This window comes from Catharus ustulatus, chromosome Z (genome assembly GCF_009819885.2).
Source record: "Catharus ustulatus isolate bCatUst1 chromosome Z, bCatUst1.pri.v2, whole genome shotgun sequence".
Classification (NCBI taxonomy): Eukaryota; Metazoa; Chordata; class Aves; order Passeriformes; family Turdidae; genus Catharus; species Catharus ustulatus.
This window is the reverse complement of record NC_046262.2, coordinates 4,125,445-4,143,101: the sequence shown is the minus strand read 5'-3', so window position 1 is coordinate 4,143,101 and position 17,657 is coordinate 4,125,445. Positions and strand designations below refer to the sequence as shown.

General features: G+C 37.6%; 1 protein-coding gene across 1 annotated transcript in view; it reads right to left on the bottom strand.

Annotated features, from left to right (window-relative positions):
• Window positions 1–17,657, bottom strand: part of RIT2 (Ras like without CAAX 2) — a 182,871-nt gene that overhangs the window by 85,569 nt on the left and 79,645 nt on the right. Inside the window, exon 5 of the mRNA XM_033085990.2 lies at window positions 3,857–4,048. Within this exon, the coding sequence (XP_032941881.1) occupies window positions 3,857–4,048 (192 nt within the window). The remainder of the gene's footprint in view (window positions 1–3,856; window positions 4,049–17,657) is intronic.

The following is a 17,657-nucleotide window of genomic DNA, read 5'->3' as shown; positions in this document are numbered from 1 at the left end:
AAACCTTCCAGAAATAATGTTTTACAGCTCACTATTACAGCACACTATTCAAAGGAGCTTGAGTAGTTAGCTCCCCTCTGAGTTTGTCAATGTGATTAGTATTTTGCAGTGATTAGTAGTAGGTAAAGGCTTTTATATATTTTCTAAACAAGCTTTCAGTAATGCCACAGGTCCTAACTATTAAATATTTTATATAAAGCTGTAATTTAACATTAGTATGGCATGAGCTTGAATATTTTTAATGTATTTTGTAAACATGCGTAGGTTGTAATTAGATATTTATCTGTTACACATGTTTTAAACAGTAAGAATCAGGTGTTTGTCTGAGGTAAAGTGACAAGGATTACCTAAAGTGAAAGTATCAGCATTTTCAAACACCTGGTCCTACATGTTTCTGAAAATCTGATGATAATTAAAGATATAAAAGCATACATTTACTGATCTAATGGCATTGCTGTTTGAAAACACTAAAATTAAAATGTTACCTAATAATTTAGTTCTGTTTTTTTTTCTATCAAATAGGTAAGGAATATAATGCATATAATACTTAAATGTTTCCTAGAGTAATGCCTGAAAAGTCAGAAAATGGATGCAGATAAATGTTTCAGGCCAGGTTGGATGGGACTTGGAGCAGCCTGGTCTAGTGGAAGATGTTCCTGCCCATGGCAGGGGGTTGGAATGAGATGAGCTTTGAAGCCCTTTCCAATAGAAACCATGCCTTGATTCTGTGAATGCCTTAGCAATCCATGCATGTTCAGTGGGGCGTGGAGGGTGGCTTGCCACCACATATACATCAAGATAGTGATTTACTCTGTTTTCCACCCAGTTTTTGCACAATTCTCCCTGTGTTGTGCAGAGAAAATTGGAAGTGTTTATTCTTTAGGCTGGTGAATATAACTAAAACTTGCTTTAAAAAGGAGTATAGATAAACCTATTTCTTAGGACATTAAAAATCACAGGCACACATAAAGATTATAATTTCACCGAAGCCATCATAAAATAAAAGCATCATTTAAAAATAATAAAGTCATTGTTTTGTTTCCCCACAGTGTTTCTCTTAAATCACAATTTTAATTGCAGATTAGTTTTGTTCTTGTAGTCCTGTTGATAGATTTGAGGAAAGCAGCATACATCATTAGCTGTACTGTGTTAGGATTCACATTTCAAACAACAGTTTTGTCTGGCCAAGCCACTATGGCCTGTCTGATTGTTGCAGAATTATCATTAAATGGAAATGATGCCCAGGAATATTGAACTTAATGTTATGTCCTGAAATAACATGAATAACATTAAAGTTGTTTTAATGAAATTCATAGGAGAAAAATGTCATTAAACAAAGCAACAATATTAGCCCTGGTGCCCTGGTCAAATTCCAACCTGGCTGATTGCATTCTGACACCCACTATTTTTCAGCTGTTAGAATTTGGTGTGCTTTGTACCTCCCTGTTTGTTCATTGATATGTTAATGCCCCGCATCACCAGCTCATTGCTGCCTGTCACTCCAGAGTAGTTGGCTGTCACTCTGGACCATCCAAACGCTTTTAATGAAGCTGTAACCACAGTGCATGACCTTGAAAAGATCTCTTTCAATCTACCTTCCCAGAGCTCATCCAGTTACTTAGATATTGCTTAACCTTACAAGGGAGCATAGATAAAACTTCAGTGTTTGTTAAATGTACAGCACAGCCTCATGTCCCAGCTCTGAAATAATGAAACACTGAAAAACATTAATATGTGCTTAAAGCTGGGCACAGAAGTGTCCTCCCACACACTGGGGCCTCAGTTTAGGTCAGGAAGGTACTCTGAGCAGTACCTGCTCATCACCCCCACTTAACCATGATTTGCTTGGAATTGTGTAGTGGAGTCTGAAAAGGATAAAATTTAGGTGAAGATACATTCTGGGAGCACAACTTATTCACCTCAGCATCAACTGTAATTAGTTGTCATACAGCCAACAGCCATGGAGCAGAGATAGTCAGAACTTAAAAACAATGTCCCAAAACATGGACTCCATAAAAAGTTGCTTTTCTCTACTGTTGGTTCATACCAGTGCTTTTTGGACATAAGCCATAAATGTATTCAAAGGCTTTATTTAAATAAGCAGATAGGCTTTGCACTACCTTAATTGCCAAATGTGTTGGCATTTATAGAGGGCTTATGGAGGAAAATATTCTGAAGGCCTAAATTCTGTTTCATTGAAAACATTAAAAAATGTAGGATCACTATTTGGAATTTCCTTATTCACATATTCAGGCAGGATCATCACTGATGACTTCATAGAAAATTTTTTTAGTGTGTTTATCACATCTCACAGGCCTAATTTCTAATATTATTCCCAAGAGCCTCCCCACGGCCTTTGATCTAAAATGCTGTAGGTGAAATCCAATCTAGACATTCATGGACAGTAATTTCCTGTTAGTAAGACCAGGCAAGATCCCCAAGGAGCATGTAAAAATATTTAAACCAGGCATACTTTTTATATATGTTGATAGTGATTAAAATATAAAAGTTCAACAAAAGGTAAGATCCGAAAGAGATGGCAACATAGATTGGTGAAATAATGTCTTTGTACCAATTATGAAATAGAGCATTGCTGAAACCTCATCTAGAGGTAACTGTAGGTAGTCAATTATATCCTGCTTTGGGATCAAGTGAATGTCCAGCTCTCCCAGCAAAACAACTGAATCCACATCCTTCCCCAGACCCACATCCCTCCCCTTCTGGTGTATAAGCACATGGCACTCATGTTTGAAACCCCTATTAAACTGCAGCTGGGTTGTCACCATTAGGGTTTTGTCACAGCCAGATTTGGGGAAGAAGTCAATGATCTGGAAAACAGATGTGAAGTTTTAAATGTACATAATCAGATCTTTAAGACTAGTTTCAGGCTCAACGCTGTCTTGGAATTTCTTCAGGTAGAATAAGGAAGACAACAAAATGGGGAGAAGAGTGACAGGATAAGTGGAAAAGAGTAGATCGGATTGCATGAGCACAGATGCTAATGAACCAAAAAACACCACTTTAAGTGTTACATATGTCTGCACAGAAATCAGATATTTGAAAGCAGTTGTAGCTGTAGATTAGGCATATTCTTTGTTCAGTACCAGGTCAAAACCAAGCCATTCTAATGTGATCTCTCTCTGGCTCACCAGTACAAAAGCAAGGAAAAAGTAGAGAGAGATCAAAATGAAAAGAGTGAGTGAAGATTATTAAAGACATTGAGAGAGCCACAGTAATTGACCCTGCAGTCAAAAAAGTCTGTTGCTCTGTGAGTGGTGGTAGCTGAAATCTTGTACACAAATCAAAGTGAATTCAAGTCTTGCACATCCCCATTTTACCTGAACACTGATAACACAGTCACTGGATCTTCAGGCAAATGGAGTCTCATATATAGATATGTATATATATATTTTTTTTTTCTAATTATTTTCTTTTTCTTTTAAGTCTGAGGTTGAAAAACCATTAATCAAATCTAGTATGTTTGGGGAAAAAAAAACCAAACCTCTATTTAATGTATGGCAGCATCAAAAAACCCAAGTATTTTTTCCACAAAGATCCTGATTGAAGCTCTTTCTATATAGAATATATAGATGTGTATGAATATCCATAAATCTTTTGACAAGAGTAGTCAAAGTTTTTCAAGCAAAAACAGAAAGTTTAGATATGATTTGCCAAGGCTACTTCAACATATGAATGAAAAGTACCATAAAGAGTTAAATTCATTACAATTTTGTCACTCTTTGATTAAATTTCTCCCTGCGCTAATAATTCTCAGTAGCACTGTACAACATATGCCACAGAAACCCCTGAGGCAGCCAAGGAATACCCAGCCAAAGCCAGCAGAGAGGTTGCTTACCTGTCTGAACTCCTCAAGGTCTATTTTGTTTCCCACCAGCACCACGGGGATGTCATAGGTGTGCCGTACGCGATAAATGAGTTCCTTGAACTCAGCTGCTTCCTGGAAGGATTGGCGGTCTGTGATGGAATAGCAGATAATGAAGCCTTCTCCACCTCTCATATACTGGTCCCTCATGGCTGTGAATTCTGCCTGCAGAACAGGAAGAACACGTTCAGCAGTTTGGCAAACGAAATTATCTGTCTGCAAATAACCAACTTGCAGAGAACTTTCCTGGTTCCCCACACAGTTTCCCACATAAATTCACATTGCTTGTTTTACCCTTGTAAATACTGCTTGCGGAAATTTGTGCGTCCTTTTGGGTTTATCAACCCCAATAATATGGATTTCTCTTAGGACTGTTTTTTTTTTTTCTTTTCCCATCAAGGGAGCTCTGTCCTCTAAGAATATGAACTTATTATGCAAGTGACTGCATACAGAAAATATTGTCTCATGCATTACCAGAAATTTCTTCAGTGCTGCCAGTACAGAGATGACTTGCAACTGAATGAATATTAACAGGTGCAAAATAAACTGTATTACTACTTAGGAATTGGAGATGGATACAAATTCCTTATTATGCACTCAATTCTAAAGCTCAGTAGTATCAAAAAGACATTAATTGGTTGCCAGCAGCTTTGGAAAAGTGCCTAAAAAGTCAGGAATCTGATCTGCAAAAAGTTTTACTTTTTTGAAGAGTCTCAGAAAAGATGGAGGTTTCACTTCAGTGTGAGATAGTGTCATTAAATGAATGAATAATTTCAAACCTTGCAAGAATTGGCCCCATTTCTCCTCCTGTATTTTTCTCATTTTATTTATATCTTGATTGTCACAGTAATGCTTCTTGTTACTGGTATGTTTTTTTTTCACAGAAGCTTTTAATAACTGCCACATAGTACAAAAAACCAAGATTTAGTTTTCAAAAACTAGTCTCAGGCACGGTGGCTTGAGAATATGTTTTAAAGCCAGTTTCTTTCTCAAGTTTGTTTGCTTTTCTTGATCACAGCCCAGAATAACCCAATACCATGGCAACAGTCGGTCAGGATCAGAATCCTCCTGACAGAATCAGTTCTCCAGAGATATTAAGATGCAGGAAGGTCTGATAAAAAAGGAACACACATATCAACATTGGACCATTTCTGTGAGCAGCAGGATGCTGCATCAAATCCTGTATTTTTTACTCTATTGAGAATTTAGGCTAGGAATTTTTAAAACAGTTTAGTTTACATATATATATATCCTCAGCCCTTGCTGAAAATTGAGGGGAAATGGATTTCTTATGCTCTTTCAAAAGTCTCAGCCTTAAATCTCTCTCAATAGTTGCTCATGTTGATTGACAATACTTCCTGTGAACAGACTTTCATGTTGACCATTATCATTTATTTATGATGTATCTTTTACCCAACGGCTTTATATATCATTCAAAACATTTCACCTGCTGCAGGAAAAAGTTCATCCAACTAAGCTTCAAAATGGGAGACTAATAGGCAATTTGATGGTAGGGTTCTGCTTTGAGACTTGCTCAGAATTTGAAAATCTCTAAATTATCACCCCATAGCACCCCAGGAGAGTTTATTAACTACCAAGCTACAAGACAGAAGTGGGTCAGGTAATAATGTAGCCCATCCTCTAGAAACTGGATGTGCAAGCAGTAGGGCAGATGAGCACTGAAGATATCAAGCAGAAAGCATTCCACATTCTATGGTTTAGACAAGACACTGAACAGAGCAGCGTCTCTGTTCCCAGGTCTTTTCCAGCCATCTACATTAGACAGCTACTAGATGAATAAATGATGCAATACAGAACTGTACGTCACATCCAAAACCTCCAAGTTGAGAGCAGGAAGTGTTAAATGACTAAACACAGTCATTAAATCCATTATTCTCTCTCAGACCCCAGGCTTTTATACCAGAACAAAGATCTCTCTGCAGCCCCCATCCATATGATCCTGATTTTCTCCTCTTTGCACCAGCCCCTTAGAACTGTTCTACACCTTTATTAGGAGGGTGGTCTCTTTTTTAGGAGGAACAGAACTAGATCAGGATTCCTTCAGGCTGAGTAGACAGCAGAAGCCTTCAGTGAAATTAAATTGATGGATTAGGCTTCTGAATTTAGCTGGCTGTGCAGCTGCAGTCCACTGTCTAAGCTCTTTGTAAAAAGTGGTAAACAATTCAGTGCCATTAGTGGACTACAGGCTGCTTCTAAAGCTGGAAAACAGTTATATCATTAGTCATCTAATTATCTATTTTTTGCACCAATTATTTATTTTTACAGGGTTTATACAACTGAGTGGAGCTGGTAGCTAAAAGTACATGTCTTCACATGGAACATGCCCAGCCCAGATGACCTGTCTCCTTGACTCAGAAATTTCATAAATCAACTACTGTATTGTACTGTATGACAGCTCTGCACAACCTTTTACAAAGAATGAGCTCTGTTTTAGTGAGGTGATCCACCTCTAGGAAGTGCTCAGAACTTTGTACACTCATTTATAGCCATTTATGGCAAACCAAGAAGGAATTAGGTCACACATCCCTGTTTAAGTTGCTCACAGTAAGTGATGTTGTGAAGCACGAGCGTTCCCAGGATCATTCCCTAGGGATACTTAATGGTTTTCCCTGACTGACAGGAGGCCCTGGGTTCCTAATTTCGCACTCTGAATCATTCCAAAGGGACAAAGTTCTCAGCTTTTAGGACTGACACTTCTGAGCCAAAATCATCTACCTACACATTCTGGTTCATGTTAGGTCATAGTTAAGGCTTTAGATTATAAACTCATAGATGAGTTTACCTGTGCAATTTTTTGTTATGATATGTTATTACTGCTGATAAATTAGATTAAACAGGCAAAATAATGTAGTGTCATGTTTGCAATGATCCATTTTCAGAGGCATTAAGTATTCTGTGCAAACTGAATTGAGGACATAGGCTTGGTTTTCGTTGTTAACTCAGCTAGTCATTTCCATTCCAATTTTTTGATGTTGACTTTCATTTCTCAGCTTTTTCCCCTTGGCATGAGTGCTCAATACAAAGTCGAGGACTCTAAGGTCAAACATAAATAAGCCTGTTTTTTGTTTCAAAAGAGGTGCTTTGTTTTTGTTTTTTTTTTTTTTTCCTTTTGAGCAGGAACCTCAACATAATAATATATACTAAGAGGAAGAATAAATCTAATTACCAATAAATATACTAAAATCTTTGCAAATCTGTATCCATATTATATATGAAAGAGAAGGACTAAGAAGAAATTACATCTCTTTGTTAATTTTTAAGTTCAAGTCTTACTCCAGATTCTACTTTTTTCATGTTTCTCTACATAAGCAGATCTAAAACCCAAGTTGATCTGGGTTTTATGAATGTTCAGATGTAGGTAGAGACAAAGCCTAAGTTTTTACAGATTGTTCAGTAGTTTTATTTTATATTTTGTATGGTTCCCTTAAAAAATAAGCTACGCATCTGTAACACTAATATATTTTTAATTGTTTCTTGCTGCAAAAAGAACCTCTTAAAAATAATTCAGAAATAGTACTGGGTAGAAATATCTTCTCAATAAAGGTAAAATACAAAACATTCCCAAACCAGTAAATGCCAAGGGTAAAAGACAGAAGGAAATCACACCCCCTCAAAAGGAAATCAATTCTGAAAATTAAAGGGAAGATTTGTCATGCTTATAGCACTTTGCTGCTTGACATCAGTCTCGAGTACTCTCTTGTGTATTATGACTAAGACTTAACTGAAAAGTGTGGTAAAAATGCTTTTGAAACCAAATCATCATTCTTCTTAGGAGCTGTGATACTTGAGGATAAGCATCAAGTTCGGATAGAAACAAAATAAAACTTTTCTAAAAGTTGAAAGAAGATGTAATAACTTTTTTCCTTTTCTTTTTCCTGTATAATGAAATGCAGGGGAAAAAAAAAAAAGCCACTAATCCTCATAAGACTACATATTTCTACCTATTGTTGAAGAACGTTGACAAGAAAGTCCCCTGATGGTTAGGTTGCTCCTAGAGAGATGTCACATTTGTCTTTCTTCAGTGATCAGGCATCTGACACGATTTTTCAAAGGTATCATAATGGCCTCAAACGATATTGAGCAGAATGGTTGGATGTGTCTCATCCTGTGGTACTGAACTGCCTGCACCCAGCTTGATCCACTTCTCCCTTATTCATCCCCTCCACTCTCTCTCTTCCTCAAATTTTCCTGGGAGGCAGAGCTTGCCTCTGAAGGCTGGGAGAGAGGAAGCCTTGGGTGTATTTGTGCATTCCATGTTAGGACACTCACTAGCTCCAGCAGTAGCCCCACATTTTTACTGATCTATGTGGAATTGCCAGTGTACCTGTAGAAAACTTTCTCATTGCCTTTCAATCCCTCAAAATTCTCAATTCTAGAAACACTTTGTCTTTCATTATCCAATCCATTCACACCAAAGAAATACTTCTACACCTACCCTTGGGAGAGCGTATTTCTACATTTCATCCTCCTGCATATTCTTGCTTTTTCCAGCAGTTTTTAAGAAAACAACATTTAAGAGAAAAGGCCTAACCTCTGTTTTCTCTTTTTCATCTTGATATATACTCTTTTATATCACATTTCATAATGAATAAGAGAAAATGTTTCATAAAGAGCAATATTTTAAGTTAATATTAATATTCATACTGTTATCATGGATATATAAATAGAACTTGTATGGGTTTTTTAAAATTAGATATCAGAATCTTTTCCAGATAAGATCAGTATCTTAATGTGTCTGGAAGAAGAAAAAAATTAATTGAGCAGTAGAGTCACACTACACTTAGATATCTAGATCTTTATGAAGGATTGGTCCATGTGTTGTTATCAAACATAAGTCTGGGTCTCATGTTCAGCTCAGAACAGCCCTGCCTTGCTGACTGAAAGAGTCTAGAGTGATGTATAATAAAGTTTAACAAAGCCAGTTTGTTTCTTTATGTTTCCTAAATATTTCCTTCTGAACAAAACTGGAGAAGGACTGCTGGTCTGGAAAAGCTTCTATGCAACTCAGAATAGAAGTTGTTTAGAAGCAGCATCTCCCACATCACCACTTTGCACCAGCAGAGCTCTAAAGTGAAGCCATTCCTCCCAGATCTCCATGTAGCTAAGACATGGCCCTGCCAGCCCCAAAAAGGATAAAAGGCAAAGAAGAGAAGAACACACACACACAAAAAAAAAAAAAAAAAAAAAAAAAAAAAATAAGGACAAGGCAATGAGCAGATCCCTGCCCCTCTTTTTCATTATGTGGTGATGTGTTTGAGCAGTAAACACAGCTTGGAAGTGCAGTCCTTCCCCACGCTCCTCAGAAGTGTGGCGCTTAGAAATTTAAAGATGCGGCACCTCCGAAGCAAAGGTGTCATGTTTTTCAAACTACACACACACTCCACACATTTTGATGTCTGTTCTTTTCTTTTTTTATGATCTTGGCTTGTATCTCTGGAAGAGGTCAGAGCCTCCCCAGGGAGGCCAGCCTCACAGTTTGAAGAATGTCATTTTCTATATCTTCTTGTCTTATGTTCTGCTTGACTTTAGAACCGGGAATCTGCTAACAGATGTTCTTAATCAAAACTGTCTCCCTGATTACCACAGAGGTCGTTCTTATTATAAACTGTTTTTTTTATATTTATGGTGAACACTTGAGGGGTGGGATATGTTCTTGCAAACAGGCAGGATATTGTTCATCTATGGCAATGAACAAACAAGGATAAAATGAACAAAAAGGACACATGAAACTCAGGGGGAAGGGGGAAAATCTTCAAATAGTGAAAGAAGAAAAAATTAAAACAATAAAAAATATTTGAAACTTCATTGTTCACTCAGAATTTTTAATTAAAAGAAAGTTAAAAATTTCTTCTATCTCAGGAAATCTTTTGCTAATATGGTAAAATAATATTTTATCAGAAAATCTATTTTAAAGCCAAAGTGCAAACCTCCCATAGCTCTCTGTAAATTCTCTTACATATATAATCATCACAGTTGACTTTATCGAGATTGCATAACATCCACCTGGCACTGCTTGTCATAAAGTGTGCTTTTCTTTTACCTCTTGAAATAGATTTAGCTAATGAAAGTACAATGGTGAATAGTGCAGTGATAATTATCTGGTTTTCATGGACTTTTTTAGTGTTTTATTTTTTGTGAGGGGAGGAGAGGACAAAAGCAAGTGGTTTTTTAAAAACTTATTTGTAATAGCAAGCAGTGAGAAACCCGCAGCAGTTACATTTCAAATAAGAAAACATCCAGATAAGATGTTAGCTCAGTATTATACCTTATAAACATTGTAATACCAGTACTAATCTGGATGCAAAGGACAGGCCTTATTTCATCTGGTTTCTGCCTCCAGAAAAGGTAGTCAGGCATTCTAAATTTAGAATCATAGCTTTTGTTAGTCTTAAATCTCTCTCTCTACAGTCATTAGAGAGATAGGACTGACTCCAGAGAGTAACTCAACCCATCCTCAGGGAAGTGTTTAAGGTGCCAGGGGTGTTTTTTTTCTTTTGTACCTCTCTCTGTACTATCTCAACAGAGACTAAATAGAAAGTCCTGCCTCTGATGTCCAGCCAGGCCCTGCCCAAGCATATCATTCATGCATTTGCATGATAAGGCTACTCCTCCTCTCCATTTTAAACTTTTCATGTAGCTTCTACAAGGCTATTTCATTTCTAGTGGAATTCAAAAGATCAAGAGAATGTGGCATCTAGTGCCTAAAGCCAGTTGAGGATTTTTCCCTTCACAGCAGGCAGCACTGGGAAATGCTGTTCCTCAGCATGGGCTGAGTAACACTCTGAGATAATAAAGGCACACTTTTTCCACTACAGAAGCCAAAGTTCCCAACCTGCTGCCTTTGCTCGCAGGAGCCCTGCCTGCAGCAGCTAAATGCTCCCAGCAGTGACACAGCAGAAAACAAGAAAGCACAGAACATCAACATCACTTCACACCCTCTTCTTGCCTCTCTCTCATTTCCAGCCACCCTTTGCAAATGACAACAACAACAACAATGAAAGGAGTTACATAGCAAAAGATAGCGAAAAATTTGCAGCAGGTGGTACTCAGCCACCTGTGCCAGCCTAAACCATCTGCCACATCACTGGGAGGAAGGAAGGGAGCTGAGTAACAGCTCAGAGACAGACCAAAGAAAATGCAGGGGCTCTGGCTTAGACACTGGAGGACAGAGATTGATTCTTCTCCTCGTCAAGTCTCTGCGCTGCTCTGGATGTACATCAAACCCATCTCTCACAACCCTTTTTGCCCGTTCTAGTAATGATTCAGGAGCAGTTCAAAATGGGATTAGTATAAATGAGAATTAGCCCATGTGCCTGCAGTGGAAGTGGATTATTATTATAATCAGTCCCTTGATTAATGATCAGTCAGTGTCTCACGCCTTATAATTACAGGAAAGAATTCTTGCTTCTGTTGTAAAACAGCAATATCCCTTTCCTTCTTTGAATTAGTACCGGGGACAAAATGCACTGATGACGAGAGAAGTATGAGGATAAAAAAGATTCAGTCCAAGTTCCTAGCAGACTAATGGCTTTCTGAGCTTTATCTGACAGCTTTCCAAGGCAATATTACAAACTCCACGTTGTACAAAATCAGTAGCCTTTTCTTAACTCTGGGAATGTACAAGGATAAAACTGAGACAGGCACTGAAATTAATCTGTAATTTAGAAGACAACTGGCAACCCCCTGTTTAAACTAATTTATTTACCTAGAAAGGGAAACAGAAGAAGAAGGAGAATATTCATGACAGGTGTTCTTTCTGGAAGACACAGGTATATCTATTTCTGTGACAAATAGCAGCATCACTTTTTAGCTGCTGATTCTTAGGAGCTTTCCAGGTTAGCCCACCTGGGTAGAGGGATTGACAGCAGCTCAAGACCTTGCCTATGGGCAAGAAGATGGTCCGGGCTTAGTGGGTGAACTGAATGGATGATCAGCAACTTAAGAAACACAAATAGACATGCACTGATTATGAAATTCGAGCATAGATTTTCACAAAATTTTGTCTGAAAACTTTCTAAAATTATTTCCCCCTCCTAATTTCCCCTTTACTTACATTCTTCAGCAGAAACCTGCTTACTACAGGAAGAGACCTTCAGTCCCAGAAAGGAGATGATGCTGCATTAGACCTCAGCTCAGCATTCTTTCTAGAAACTAATGTATTCCCCTGGAAAGAGATGGATTCCTTCCCACTAGTTAATTCATCACTTATCTTTGAATACAGAAGAGATTTTATGCACAACTAAAGTTCTGTATGTAAAGAGAAATTAATTAAAAATAATGAGAGCAGTTTCTTAATATGGATTACTCAATCAGGGTAATTCATGATGACATAGCTCTCATCTTCATCCAAATGAGTCTGAGGCTCTGAACTGGTCTGTTAAGCTTTCACCTTTCTGAAAATCATGGATTTGCAAGGTTACTTTTTCTTTTATTGACTTTAAATCATTGTTAGACATGATCTATTTTCACCATGAGTGAAATCATGTTGCTTCCCACCAGCAGACTTATAGATTCAGGTTCTCCTTCTCTTTTCAGCTGTGATACTGCTTCCCATGCTATCTGGCATTGCTCTCAGTCACAGAGCATGCAGGATTAAGCCTCATGAAAAACAGGTGTCAGTGTTCCTTGCATCCTGAGCACTGATGGATGACTATTTCACTGCCCCTTCCCTAAGTGCAGAGCTCTTTATATGCACTCACTATTTGGTATTCACATGTCCTGCATCATGACTTATGCAGAAAGATTGAGCCACACCAGCCTGATAGAAAAAAAGTAAGTAAAGGGAAATAAATAAGGTGGAGAAAAAGACAGATTTGAGCAACTTCCAATAAAATAACTCAGGACTGCAAAATATAACATCACTGAGTGACCATTCTTTCTTACTGAGGAACTAGTAAATAACCTGCACTGGCACACAGACTCTCCCTCCAGATACAGCTTCTTTTCAGTAGATTTGCAATGTTCCCACTCTAATTGCCCTCCTGCCTCCACATAATAATATATTTGCCAGTTTTCTGCAACTGTGCTTTTGTTAACTTTATTAATCCTGCACTTTCCAAGATGGTTTGTCATGTGCAGTAATGAAAAGATGCAGTCCACCAACGGGGAGATGATATCTATTTTTTATTCACCCCTAAATATGGATGAAATCACCATATCAATTCCCCACAATGCCAGTAAAAATTCCTCAGTGCTACACTCCCTAACTCTGAGAACTGCCTTTTTCTTTCATATTCATGCTAATGGTCTCTCTCTGAGGGATAAACACCTAAGCAATTTTCTTCTAAATGCAGGCACTGAAGCAATCTTCATTGTTAACTACCTTTAAAACCCCCAAATGCATTTGGTTTATCATGCACCACATAATAATTCTCCCCCACTCTCATTGATATGCAAAAAAGAAAAGAGCCAGTTTTCACCTTTTATCACAAATGCATCATAAATGGTTAAAGGGAAAAATTAATAGCTTGGTAATTACATTTTAATAAACAGCAGAGATTAAAAAATAATTTTAAAAAGGGACAACAATGCACTGGTGAAGAGATAATGACTGCAGCTGCAAGCAAGGGCTTTGCAGGGATTCAGACATGCTCTTGTCAGCTTCTGTGGTCATCACAGGCTTGCCACCTTCCCCAGAGAGGGAGGACTTGTGCAGCCTTGCAGAAGTAAACCAGGAAGCTGTGGAATCAGACACCTCGTTGCTCTGATAAATGACTGCAAATTATATTCTGGCTTGCATATATGCTCTCTCATGATGTCTTCCCTAGCAAGTGTGCTGACCTTAAAAATTCCACCACACAAGTTTTTCTCTTCCCTCCCCTGTGCCCTACTCATCAGCAGAGATATAATTTAATCTGAGAACCTGAGAAGGGGAGAAAGGAAAAAGCAAGCAATCTGCAGAGTGGCTATTTTGGACTTTTGTAACATTTAATCAATAGTGCACTCATTTCTGCAACTGAAATTTAGCTCAGTGTTTATCTGAGGAGTGTGTCCCCTAAGGACCACATAAATCACTAGCAGAGTGAATGCAAACTACCTGTGTTACAATCCTGCATGGATTTTGTTTTGCTTACAAAGTGAACTTGTGACACAAAAGGACCAAGTTGTCATGTCCTGTGACTTCCCAACATGCTTTTTCATTTCCATGTGCACAAATAATTTTTACTGCTTTAGAATAAAAACAAAAAACAATAACAAAAAAACAACAAAAAAACCAAACCAAACCAAAAAACTCTCCCATCCCAAAAAAAAAGCCCCAAACAAACAAAAAAAAACAACCAAAAGAAAAAAAAAAACCCGACACATGAGGACAAAGGCAGAACTCCAAAAAGTTTAGTTATGAAGTAACTTGTTTGGATCAATAGATCCAACAGAGAATACGAATGATCAAGGGAGACCTTGGAGCATTTCCAGGATGGTCTGCAAGACCACTGGAGAGGGACTTGGGAATAAGGCATGGAGTGACAGAATGAGGAGGAATGGCTTTAAACTTAGAGAGAGGAGTGTTGGTTGGGATATTGAGAAGAAATTCTTCCTTGTGAGGGTGGTACAGGCTGCCCAAGTCAGCTGTGGCTGTCCCATTCTTGGGAGGGTCCAAGGCCAGGTTGGAAGGGGCTTGGAGCAACCTGGGGTAGTGGAAATTGTCCCTGTCCATGGCAGGAGTTCTGCAGTCACTTCCCATTGAAAGCATTCCATGATTTTATGCTCTGAAAGACACTAGTAACTTGTGAGAAATGCCAAAATTCTCCTACACAGGACCAAAGCTCATCTGCATGTCCAAAAGTTAGAGGAGTGTGACTCTTTCAGCTTTGTCCAAAGTGTTAGTCAGGTACCACATTGATTTCTGACACAGAAATGTGGCCACTGCTAAGCTTTTGAGTTTTTTGTCTTATTAAAAAAAAAAGATCATTCCCTGGCATGGTTTGTCTCACATCATCCCACCGCTCTGATAATGACATGGAACACCCATGACAAAAATTTATTCTCCTCATCCAATAGGCACAAATTAAAAACAGGCACAAAAATCTATGCCAGCTGTGCAAGCATTCCTCTATTGAGGTGAGAAAAATATATATCCAAAAATGAAAAGAGAAGAGAAAAAGAAAAGAAAAGAAAAGAAAAGAAAAGAAAAGAAAAGAAAAGAAAAGAAAAGAAAAGAAAAGAAAAGAAAAGAAAAGAAAAGAAAAGAAAAGAAAAGAAAAGAAAAGAAAAGAAAAGAAAAGAAAAGAAAAGAAAGGAAAAGAAAGCCTGAGAAAATATTACATATTTTGACTAATTATTTTATTGAGTTCCTAATTTGATCCTCAATCCTTCTTTGAAAAACCTGGATTGATGGAATAACATTTCTCAGATTATAAAGGTGAACAGCAATGTAATTCAAAATTTGCCAAGGTTTACTTTTCTGTTTATTTGTTTGTTTTTTTGAGACTTTTTATATGTTTGCTTGGTAGGAGGGAATTTCACGTCCAGGTTCTGGGGCAAAACTATTGAAACTCCAGCTTGAAAACTATTACTTGGCTTTAGGTTTTTCCATTTGCCCACCTGCTAGCAGGAAATAAAAATTACATCTTTAGAAAGCCTTTTCCAGCAGTCCTCATGTGGTTTAGCAAGTGAAATGTTTGGATGATTCAGATAACACTATGTAACTTTTAGCTTTTGTTTTCTTTGTCTGGAGATACCACCATTCAAAGCTTCAGAATGGCATAAAAGACATTTAATTTTGAAAATCTCATTTTTTTGGGGGGGCAACCTACTTTTCCTGAGAAGCATTAAAGCCCTGCTCTGCAAAAGAACCTTTTCTTGGTCATTTGGTCAGGGGAAATGGGCACCATGTGGTGCTGTAATATGTGCTTGTTTTCTCAGCATTCAAATCAATTTTTTAGTCCTGGAAATATCATTATGATGTGAGATTTGTGAAAACTGATAGAGGTAGAATACAGCTCTCTGCCCATTGGCACCCGTGGTTTGTGTACAGCTGCTTGGTAACAAGTCGCTTTTGACAGCAAACCTCTGTAAAATGGAATTCCTAGTGAGATTATCTAGGACAGCCACATATATATAAAAAGAAATCAGGACAAAGTTAGACTATGTGCAGTGTCTACTAGAACTTCAAAGTACTGCAATACCATTGGTGTAAAGAAAAAGTGCAGAATATTTTCCAATGATGAGAGAAAAGGAAAATTTACATTATCATAATCTTGTGGAGGACCTGGATGAAGGTTACTTATATGGAATGTGTTTATATAGGTGTTTTCCATATAATATACACCAGAACAAAACTAATCAACCAACCAAAACCACCTCAAAGTAAAATTAAATAAAATAATGAAAAAAACCGACCACCACAACAAAACCAAAAACCTACAAAGAAATACTGCAAAGAAAATATAAAGAAAAAAATAAGAAAATAAATAAAAATATAAGAAAAAATATTTTGTTACTTATATCAAAAATTGTAATTTATTTTTTTAATATGTTATTATTTTATTAAAAAGAGAAAGAAACATAAATCTTTCAACAGCATCACTGTGCATTTATCTGGTTTTGGAAGTTGTCAGTTAGAGAAAGACGAAGAACAGTGGGGGAAAGCATTTCAACCTTTAAAAATAATAATATTTTGTTGAAAGAGAACAGAAAACACTGGAAAGTTTTCCACCACCTGCAGTCTGGAACCACTACCACTGACTTTGCTGAAGAGGAGCGGTAGCAATGGGCAGGAAATCGGTTTTGTCAGACTCAATAAATGCTGATGTTCCCCCTAAATGCTTGTTCCCTGCAACGTTTTATTGCACCTGTTAGACAGGAAGATAAATGCAGGCCTAGAAATACACACTGATCCACCCTTTATTGCATCATGATTCACTCACAGACAGGCACGAGAAAGGAAGTTGGGAATCTTGGCTGCCAGTTGCCTGTTCTTCCTTTGGTAATATACTCCTTTTTATCAGCATATGCCTCGATCGTTTCCTACTGAAGTCAAGGAATATTTTGCCTATGATCTGAAGGAAATTGGTGTCAGGTCTGCAATTTCATCTGTGATTTACTGCAACTGTTTTTTCCACTCTGTATCTGTGCCAAATAAATGTTTCTCCACAATCTGTCCATTGGCAAACAAAATGACTAGGTCAAGGGAGAGATAGGTTTTAGTTCTTCCCAGAAAGTACAGAACAACTTGTCTTGAGATCCCAGGAAATTTTCAGTGTTTTGATTTGACTTTCTAAGGATGTTTTCAACAGCCTGTGGAACAACCTAAAAAGGAAAGAAAACTAATGCTTTTCTCACCTAATACACTGTCTTAATAGCTGCTACTTACTTCAATATCCCTATGCTTGAAAAATAAAATGGATTTCATTTGTGCACTACAGTACCTAGCAGAAAGTGCAATAAAATTATTTTCCCCTTATAAGAACACACTGTAAAGGCCCATTAAGACATAATTACTGCCAAAAAGGCATTTTACATTTCCTTGAGATAAGCTGCACTAGTGTACTTTGAGATTTCACTTCCATTGATTCAGGATTAGAGCAGCATGTTTAGATAATAAGCAGAAGGGTCTCAGATAACAGCCTGAGTGAATCATCGGACTATAGTGTTTAGTCTGAGAAAGTGTGTTTATCTGAAGGGCTCTTGGGACTAATATGGTTCCTCTTCAAAGCTTGAAGCAGGGGGTAAGAATCATAGTCCTGCAGGTTGGCAGGATAAACATGTCCTGTGATTTGCTAGCAATTTGAGAGATGGATTTCAGTGCAGAGCA